This window comes from Tachypleus tridentatus, chromosome 9, assembly GCF_004210375.1.
Source record: "Tachypleus tridentatus isolate NWPU-2018 chromosome 9, ASM421037v1, whole genome shotgun sequence".
Lineage (NCBI taxonomy): Eukaryota > Metazoa > Arthropoda > Merostomata > Xiphosura > Limulidae > Tachypleus > Tachypleus tridentatus.
The window spans coordinates 86,477,197-86,488,080 of NC_134833.1; the positions used below are offsets into that span (position 1 = coordinate 86,477,197).

The 10,884-nt window shown below is 30.2% G+C and overlaps 1 protein-coding gene across 5 annotated transcripts in view; it reads left to right on the forward strand.

The window, feature by feature from the left end:
• The window catches only part of LOC143225671 (polypeptide N-acetylgalactosaminyltransferase 2-like), a 51,693-nt gene extending 40,809 nt beyond the window's left edge, over positions 1-10,884 (forward strand). For all 5 annotated transcript variants that reach the window (XM_076455492.1, XM_076455496.1, XM_076455495.1 and 2 more), the window contains 3 exons: positions 97-223; positions 5,824-5,940; positions 9,103-10,884. In XM_076455492.1, coding sequence (XP_076311607.1) covers positions 97-223; positions 5,824-5,940; positions 9,103-9,258 — 400 coding nt within the window. In that variant the 3' untranslated portion in view covers positions 9,259-10,884. The remainder of the gene's footprint in view (positions 1-96; positions 224-5,823; positions 5,941-9,102) is intronic.

A 10,884-nucleotide genomic window follows, 5' to 3' on the forward strand; every position in this document is an offset into this window, starting at 1 on the left:
ACTTTGATGGATTAATATTTTATATAAATAATTGTTAAATGACTTACCTTTGGGTCTGTTTTATTATTATTCTAAAATGTTGTTATTGTATGTCAGAATCCCTGATGATAGTGACAAAGAACATGGATCCATACGACAAGGTGTTTTTTGCATCGATAGTTTAGGTCGTGGTGTTGGAGAGACAGTAGGATTGTTTGAATGTCATGGAGCAGGTGGTAATCAGGTACATCTGTTCTACATATTTAAAAAGTTGAAAAACGGTGTTATTTATCCAATACAATGTTTTATAGGATAGCATGCATCATATTGTAAAAAATTATCTTGAGTAAATTAGTGACCTAGAAAGCAATGGAAAACTAGCAGGTATGTAAATTGTAATTTGATTTGCAGGTAAAGTATGAGGCTCCTTTTCTAAATGTTGGATATCATTGTGACCTTTAGCTGTATTTACCTAACTAGTGCCTATTCCATTGGAATAAATAAAGAAAAGAAATAAAAGAAACAAGCACAATATACAAGTATTACTGAAACTGGACAAGCCTAATAGTGCTTGAAGCAATACATAAACTCATAGTAAGTGCATATAAACTGATTAAGTTTATAATAGTGTATCTCTTTGTTTGGCTAGTGACAAAAGTCCAGTTCAAGGAAAGGGGTTAGGTTACATCATGGTGCCTGACCTCAATTATAGTTCAACTTCAGTAGAAAGACAGTAGGCTCAGTAAATAATCTTTGTTTTTCCTAATTATTTTTGGTATCTTTAAGAGTATTGTAAATGTACAAATATTTCTTTTTATTTAGATTATGCATCACAACATCTAGTCCTTAGTAAATAAGAAAATTCGTTTTTGAATTTTACATAGAAGAGCGAACAACGTTTCGACCTTCTTCGGTCATCGTCAGGTTCACAAAGAAAGAGGTAACTGACCGGAAGCTGACCACATGTTTGAAAGGGGTTGTGTAACTGTATGTCGAAATGTAGAGGGCGGTATTAGATGTTTGAATATATAATTTTATTTATTTTATTATATTAATATAGGTATAAAGGCATTCCTTTATATTGGTTTATTTTGGGTTTAAGTTGTTGTATAAGTAAGGCATCTTTAATTTTGCATTTGTTTATGTTTGTTTCTTTATTTAGTATTTGAGTGTTTTCTATGGTTATGTTGTGTTTATTTGACTTGCAGTGTTCGAAAACGTGTGAAGGTGACTTTTTATGTTCTTTGAATCTGGTTTCCATTTTTCTACTTGTTTCTCCAATATAGAAGTTGTGGCAGTTATCACATTGTATTTTATAAATAATGTTGGTGTGGTGTTTGTCAGTGTAGTTTTTACATAGTATAGACCTCAGTTTTGTGCCTGGTTTTTGAATAAATTTGGTATTAACTGGAATGTCATTTTTGTTACTAATTTTGCCAAATGTTGGTTATTTGTTTGCTGATGTCAGGAATATATGGTATACAGCAGTATATGGTTTCGTGGTTTTTTGATTCGTGAGCTGTATTTACTTTAGTTGGTTGATTTTGCCGTTTGTTTAGGTGTGTGCGTATAATGTTTTCTACGGTTTGTGGAGGAAACTTATTGATGTTGATGAAGTATTGTTTTATTTTGTCTAATTCATCGTTAATTTTATCTGGTGAGCATAGTTTTATGGCTGTGTTTATTTGGTTTCTTAGTATGTTGAGTTTTTGTTTCATGTGCTGAGTCCCAAGAAATGTATAGTCCAGTATGGGTGATTTTTTGGTGGATTTCTGTTTTGAATTGTGTGTCAGTTCTTGTAATTTTGAGGTTAAGAAATGATATTTGATTGTTTTCTTCCTCTTCACATGTGAAGTTAATGTTGGGATGTATATAGTTAATGTGATTGAAAAAATTAAGTATGTGTTCTGTAGATTTGAATCCCGCAACTTTGTCATCTACATATCTGTACCAGTATAGTGGTTTATCTAATCCTGTGTTAATTGCTTGTGTTTCAACTTGTGTCATAAAAATATTGGCTAGAACTGGTGATACTGGGTTGCCCATGTTCATGCCATTTGTTTGTATATAGTTTTGGTTGTTGAATATGAAGTTTGTCTTTATCGTGGTGAATTCTATGAGGGTTGCTAACTGGTTACTGGGAATTTCTATAGTTGGGTTAGGGTCTCGGATATAGAGTTCTAAGGCTATCTTGCAGGCTTCAGTGGTTGGAACTTCTGTAAAGAGGGATATAACATCGAAACTGGCCATTAAGGCTTTATGATTAAGTTGATTTAGATTAGACTTGAAATTAAAAGAGTCTTTGATGAATGAGCTGGCTGATGTTACATATTTGGAGAATGCCCATGCTATGTATTTACTAAGATTGTAATTAAACGATTCATATGTGGACGTTACTGGTCTTAATGGACAATCTGGTTTATGAGGTTTGGGGATGCCGTATATTTGTGGTGTGCGTGAGTCGGTTTTACGTAGGTAGGAATAAAGTGCATCACTGAGAAAAAAATTCACATCTCTGTTTGTGTGTGTCAAATTTTACAAATGCTTTAAATAGTCAATTAAAAAGGTTTGTAAGTAGAAGTAAGTTTCTAGGGTATGCTGATAATTTTTTGATAGTAAAATAGTGTAAAAATGTGGTTCTGCTTCAACCCCAACAACTCCAACAAGAAAGCATTTAGCTTAGATCGAACAGAAGTTTAGGCAAGAATTTACAGATGATTTCCTAAAGAAACCAAGAATGCTACTTGCATAAACTTTAATCAGTTGTGACATCATTTACATTTTTTGCTGTTTTTTTTCCTTATCCTGATTGAAATTATTATTATTCAAAATTTTGCAGCATGTTAGATAGAGGAGTTTCTAAGCCACTTGTCACAGCTGTGTAAACAAGGAAGTTTTAGCAGTAATTTTTGGTTTGTTGTTATTAATTAGCCATACTTTTTCTAAGATGAACAAAAGATCAAGAAAAAGAGGAAACAGTTTGGAGTAACTTCAGGTCAAAAATGTTTTTGTTTCTTTTGATGTTGTTCTTGGAATTATGTTTAATTATATCTACTTGAAGGCTATAGTAATATTCTTCTGTGATAAGACATCAGGTAAGTTGGGTTAAGTTTGACTAGAATATGAGGTGCCAAACTATTCAGACAATAAAAGATTTTGTATTAACCCTTTCCCTATGGGCTCGGTATGATATATACAACTTCATCTACACGTTAAGAATTTACATTTTATACAGTTTGTGTATGTTCACAAAATTTGGTATACATTTAGTAAAGATTACAAGTTTTTTGTACACTTAAAATCAGATTCTTTAATGAAATACTTTTATTAAAGATTTGTTTTTTGTTACTAGTCTGAGTGCACAGTGTCATGGTTAAGAAAACTATACTTCATCCCAAAAATCTCGAGTATCTGTAAAATCTGTAAAACCTCTTAAATACATTTCAAACATTTAATAATGTTTGTTTTCAGTAAGACTTTATATTTTGTGTTATTTTCTATGCTGTAACTGTGTGGGATCTGTCAGTTGATCAACATTATAAAAAAATTAGGAAATAAATGTAAATTATGCTTTTTTGTGCTTGAATGACTAAATATTACAACACTAAAATACAAATGTTTTGTGTAATTAGCTTAAGTCTCATAATGCTATATATTTATTATTTTTTATTACATTGACCTTCCAGTCATGTCTAGCTAACATTACGTAAATTGCATTGACACGTTGCATGTGCACTCGTGTTATGTATCCATTATATAAAACTGGCCTTTAGTCTTCTCTGTCTTGGCTCTGTTATAGTGGATTGTAATATACAGTCACATTAAATTATTATACATAATATATGTATACAGATTATTACTATTGAGAAATAAGTTATTAAATCTCTTTTTTCTTAAAATATATATACCAATAAATCCAGAAGTAAAACAAACAGTTATCTCTTCTCGCTACTACCTTTGAACTCAGTTGCTGCTGGACAAAGGTTGCTTAGCCTTTTAAGAATTTGCACATGGAGGATATCAAGCTTTTTTTTTTAATATTTTATATGTACAGTTGAAGAACAAAAAAATTCACAAGTAAGTATAGTGATACCATAGAATTCCACTTTTCACAGATGGGACATTATTAGCTGTCAATTGGTTATTCACATGTCATATACAGTAATAAGAGTATATAGGAGACTATTTCAAAAAATGAAAAGAGTTGAACAGAACCACTATTTTTTATTCAGTACCTATGCCATATTTCAGCAAAATATAAAGATAGAGGTTCTTATTTTATATTTTAGCTTGATAATGTTAGCAATTTGCCCAAAACCACACTTAGTATTTTGACATCACATCATCTAATTTTAAACAGTGCTGCATTCAATATACTTCATGACTCACTAAAATCTATATTTTTGGTGTGTTTTTAAACATTACATTCAAATTAAGAAATTAACTCATGTACAACGTTAAAGTTTGAATTATAATCTACAATTTTATTTCAAACTTACTGACATAACTTTATAAAACAGTAGTTGAATAAAATTTTGAATGCAAGTCACCAAACATGATTACATGCACTTTAACCCGTAACCCACTGCAAAAGGATTAAATATATTAAATTTACTGTATTGAAACAACACACAAACAAAGAACTTGTATACTAACAAGAGACTGTAATTTATAGATAAAGATTGATATATCAAATATGTTATTGGCAAAAGTCAATATGTTGCATGACAGAGGTATCTGTGATGCCATTTTGAAAAGTGAGGTCACTGATAAATCTTTGCTAATGATAGTATGGCTCTATAGCAGAATTTGACTGCTTCAATCAGCAAGTATCAGAAGACATTGGTAATGAATATCAAAGAAACTGAAGCTGACTATTATACACTGGAATGTTCTAACCTAACAAAATTAAATTGAAACAAAAAATTTTTTCAAGAAACCTAAAAAAACATTAGAAATACCTATTGAAATTATATAAATTTTATTGTAGAAACTATATATTCAGAAAGTTTACACTAAATTCAGTCAGTTTGGTAAAGTAACTGCACTGTGAAAACATAAAAACCATAAAGATATTAGTGACAAATATTTCACTGATCTGGAAAGAGTTAAGTGTCTTCATATGTCTTTATTCAAATACCTATTGAAATTATATAAATTTTATTGTAGAAACTATATATTCAGAAAGTTTACACTAAATTCAGTCAGTTTGGTAAAGTAACTGCACTGTGAAAACATAAAAACCATAAAGATATTAGTGACAAATATTTCACTGATCTGGAAAGAGTTAAGTGTCTTCATATGTCTTTATTCAAATACTTGCCAATTTGGTTCTTCCAGTGTCTTCTACGTCTTGTCGCTACATGTGGAATTACTCTCCTGAGTTCATTGTATTAAAAGTGCACTTTCATATTATTTTTTAGATAGATAGTGTGGTATTTTAGGATCTGCATTAGATGGCCACATGATCTATTATTTAGCATCTGATCTCCAAATTCCCACTCTTATCACATCACTTGTCAATGACATTTATGACATTGTACTATAACTGCTTTTCTCAATATGTACAGCACAAGAAATTCTTACTTTATTATAGCTTACAGAAATTAAAACACCAAAATTACTGAGAGAGAAATAATCAGTAGTTTCAAAGAAAAATATTTGGAGATATTCATTGGAGAGTTAAAGCACATTCAATTAAGAGTTTGTTGTTGGTTTTTTTTACTTTTCAGAGATAAAAAATAAATTCATGGAAATTTCATACATTCTTAGCTTCTAATTATAGAAAAAAAATACTGTATTTTATTCTGTAATTATTATTTGTGTATATAACATGTTTTTCAGGACTGGGAAATAACCAAAAACCAGCAACTCAAGTTTCATAGTTTGTGTATGTTTGTCAGAGAACCAAAAATTGGATTTCCTGTCATCTTTCAACAGTGCTACAATACTAATAGCCAGGTTAGTCTTTGCAAACTTTAATCTGTTATCATTAATAAACGCATATTTTAAATATAATTTTACTGCTGGTCTAAGAGTCTTACTGGTTGTACAATACCATATTGTTGTCAAACATGATACATTACCTTCAGAAAGAGATAAAGTTAACAGTCTGTCAACAAGATGTTCACAATTGTCTCATACTTCACATAAGATCTTTCCACCAGTTAACTTCTACTGGCATGCACATGTAAGGTCTTTTTTTTTTCTCTCTCTCTCTTTTTTTAATGTATTTGATTTTGCTGTGTACTTTTTTTTTTGGCATTGTTGGCAGTGGCTGTGATAAACATAGTGTGGTTGGAATACTTTTATTATACTCTTACCTGATAATTAATTCTATAATGGACAAGATAAATAAGGCAGTGTTAAAACATATAATGAACCTCCTGTTGTATGAGAGGTATAATTATTTATGCTTTTCCAGCTTGAAAAAGGCACTTGTGCTATAACCATGTTTGTTATGCAAGTATCAAATGTGTACATTGCCTGTTGCAAAATTAATGAATTAACTCTTTCACTGCAGGCTTAGTAGTTTCAACTGAATTCATCACCCCCCAAAATAGTCATCAGAGTTTCCATTCTATAACTGTTGACATGTTTTGTATATTTTCATGAAATTTGACATGCTTTCAGTAAATATTACAAGTCTTTTACACACAAACTTTTTTACACTGAAGGTTTGTTCATGAATTTATAGATTCAGTGTCTTGACTGCTCCAAGTACAAAGTGATTTTCATTTGAAGATTTTAAATACTTTACTTCTCTGAAAATTCTGAAATTTCATTTTGTAAAACTATTTTATCTGTTATTTTCCCTATCCTAAATTGTATACCCACTTGGTCAATTTCAGCTACCTTGTAACCAACATAAAAAAAATATGAACTAAACCTAAATTATTCTATTGTTCTTCTATGATGACTTCAAATGGTGTAACATAAAACTACAATTGTATATCCTAAAAGTTTGTAACAGTATACATCTGTTTATAGTTAATTTTAATGGCTTTTGAACCATGTCTTACTATATATCCTGCTACACAAGTTGTAAATCCCTTAAAGAACATATAACTTACTTTGCTGTATTGAACTACATAACACATGAGCTGCTCACAGGCAAATCTTGTGAAGAATTTTTATTTCTTTTTCATTATCTAACCTAATAATCTTCTAATTTTTACAGTTTAGTTACTTTTATAATAATAGACAAGAATATACATTAAAAATAAGAAATATAATACTTACCCTGGTCCTTTTGTATTTTTTGTCCTCCACTGTTAATGAAACTTAAACTTTTTATAGTAATGGTAGTACTACTACTATAATCATTTTATTTGCTTAAATAATGCACCTGAGAACACAGTATAGTAACGTGTACAAAACAAACAGTTTTATAACTATAATTTATATGGCTTGCTAACTGTGCAATAAAAGCCTCTAAAAATTCAGCTAAGCTAGTCAGTGTTAATATCGTAAGAAAAAATTTCAAACTGAAGACAAAATAGACAATTCTCTATACATAAAACAATGTAGTATAATACTTCACTTGATATATTAAATTTTTGGCTTTCTACTGGTTATAAATATAGTATAAATGTCAGAAAGAATTATTGGTAATTTGTGAAAAAGAAGACAGGTTGGCATGGCAAGAGGATCCGATTTTCTAGTTTATGGCTGTGTAAACAAATAAGACTGAAAGCTATAAACTATGCTTTGCCTTGGTAATATTTATAGTATAATGAATTATTTATTTTAATTTCTGTTCTTGTCACTGCAAACATATTAAAGAAGAGACAAAACCTAGAAAACAAATGTTATGATTCTCATACTAGGAGAGATTGGAGATTTTTAAAAATATTTTCTTATAAAATTAAGAAATTAAAACTTGTACAATATTAAAAATTATGGTTTATTAGCTACATTTTTATGTCAAGTTAATTTGCATACAATGGTTGTAAAGTAGTTTAATAAACTTTTGATTGTAACTCTAAACAGTCATGATGTATGCACTTTATAACCTGTCCATAGCAAAAAGGTTAAATCAAATTATTTTGTCACTGATGTACTCCCAGGACATGGATGGATGAATGGTAAAACTACTCATATCTTAAATAAACTTGGGTATCTGACTAGCAAAATGTTAAAAGTAATTAAGAAGAGAGAATGTTATGCTTGCAGATCGTAAATTATGTAAAAATACATTCCTTGACTTTAGTATAGTCTCTCAAGAGATGGGTCCCTCTAAGGGCTGTTTTTGGCCCTACAATGAATTTAAACTACTCAAACACAATAACCTGGCACATGTGTTATAAAAGAATCTGAAGAATAATTGCATACATGAAACCTGTTATTCCTGTAGCCTACAAAAAACACAGCTATAGCAAGCACAAGGCATAGATGTAATGTGAAATATTTACCCACATAAGAAACCCTCTTGAGCATTCACACATTTAGGCATGTCTGTTGAAAAGGTGAACGAATATTAGAACTCACAGTTGCTGAACTTGTTTATTGTTCTTGTGTCATAAGCATAGGTATGTACCTGTTTGTATCTAATTTGTTTTCATATATGTCTTTTGCCCAGTTATATATATACTGTGCATATATAGTTGTATATGCATGTGCTCAGTGTTAAAGTTGAGTCCATTTGTTTGTAAATGACTGATTTTTTTTGCAGAAATTGATACAGTAACCTTAATATGGGCTCCATACTGAAACACATTGCATATGTATTGACTTCCTGGAGCTAGGGTAGTAAAGGAATAATCAAAAGCACCTCTTTTTGCTCACTGATTTTAGGGCTAAAACGTGACCCTTATGGGGGGTCCATTCTGTCAGATGTTTTAATTCATGCCACCATTTTCAGAAGAAAATTTAATCATTTACTAGTGGTTGTGAATCATTGGCTTAGAACCTGAAAACAAAACAGAATTTAATAATCCATCCATCTACTAATCATCAAATAAGTTCCTTCCTTTATCATTTCTCAAAGGTTCTACTCCAAAAGTGGCATTATTTAGATATGCAGAGTTAAGTGGCATAACTTACATATGCAGATGTAACATGACTTGCCTATGTAAAGTAAGTAGCATAATATTTTAACCCTTTTTTCATCTTGCTTTGCAGAAGTGGCTGTGGGTTGGCAACAAGAAAATGCTGAAACATATAAGCTCTGGGCTCTGCCTGGACAGCAGTAAATATAAAGATGTGGGACTGACTGTAAACAAATGTGATGAAAATGCAGGTTCACAACAATGGATGTTTTCTGCAGTTCATGTATGAACATGAAATCACAATAGCTGTTCATAATTAAATGTTTTAAAACAAACAGTTTCAACAATTCAAGGCTAAACCTAGAGTGCCATGGTTCCTGAGTGCTACAATAAAGAAGTAACTCCTGGAGTCTGTGCTCATTAAGAAAACTGAATGATTGCCTCTCTAAATGTCACATAATGTTTAAATGGCTTTTGTTCTTTAAGGGAAATGGATGATAGGATTTGATTGTTGAATATTAATATAATCTGTAAATTTCTGGAAGTATTTTTTTTTTTATGTTTAAATATATATATATATATATAAAATATATGAATTGAAAAAAGGAAATACTTTGTTAATGAAGAAATTAGTTTGTACTGAATGTGAGCTAGTCATTGTATTTTGCTGTATATTCAAGCACTTGGCTAGTTACATGAAATTGTTAATTTTCTTAGCGGGCATCCATTTATCTTCTGATTTTTTATTGAGATTTAACCATATCATGCCAATGATTTAGTAAAGAAACAAAAGCTAATATAATAATTAATTTAACTTGCTTATATTTCCAGTTTTTTGCAACATTCTACAGTTGGAATGTTGGCTCTATAAGAGTTGTTTATGGACCAGGATTATTACCAGTGATGTTTTTATAATATTTATCTCCATAATTTTGATTTTCTTCTTTTAATTCTTCCCACATTGACACTTACTATGCTATATAGTTACACTATTGTTGTACTATTGTGGCATATATATGTATTCTTTTTTTTTTACAAGACTTGTTTGTGTCACATCTATTTACAAGAAGGGAAAGGTTTTAAAGATATTAGCCATAGGCCTGGAAATGAAATAGGTATTTTCTAAGTAGCTTAAACTGTTGAATGATTGAATCATGCTTTGTTCTTAGCTCGTCATGTGATCAAATCAGTTAAGAGCAGTGTTCTTGATTTGTGGAATATAAGTCATGCTAAAATGAACAGTGATGAATGTCATGATAGATTTTTATGTAAAAGATTATACAGTAAGGTGGTAACTGATTTTTGTCAATGATAATGTGATTTAAAATGAGCTAGATTGCTTAATTAAGGCTAATTGAGCTCAGACTATGACAAAAGTTAATAGAACTCAGTAGTTACTGGGTTCTTAAATTAACACTTATAACAGTGTAAGTCTGCAGGCTTATAAAGATTTAATGAAGATGAATTTTCCTAAGATTGGTGAAGTTGAAGTCCTTGTAACTTTTTTCTGGTATTATATAAAAATGTGGAGTAAAGCTCAAGGAAACATAATTATAATTTTTATTCTGCTGATGGTCTATATATTGAATTTAAGTCAGTTAAATTATAAGAATTTAAGGTAATTTATAATTTTTTTAATAAGTTTTCAGTGAAGTAATAATGAAATAGATATGAATCAGGAGAAGATATAGAAATCCTGTTACAAAAGCAGTGTGTACATACTACTCTGGAAAACAAAAGGGTGAAAAATAAACATATTAATGTTTTTGCACAATTTACTTGCCAAACATATATGAAATAGTTACCTACATATATTTTAAAACTATGTACAATTTGGAAATGTAGCTGCAAGCTCTAAATATGTAGGTGGTTAATTAAAGAAATTAAAACTTTGTACTTGAAGTTCATATCCTAA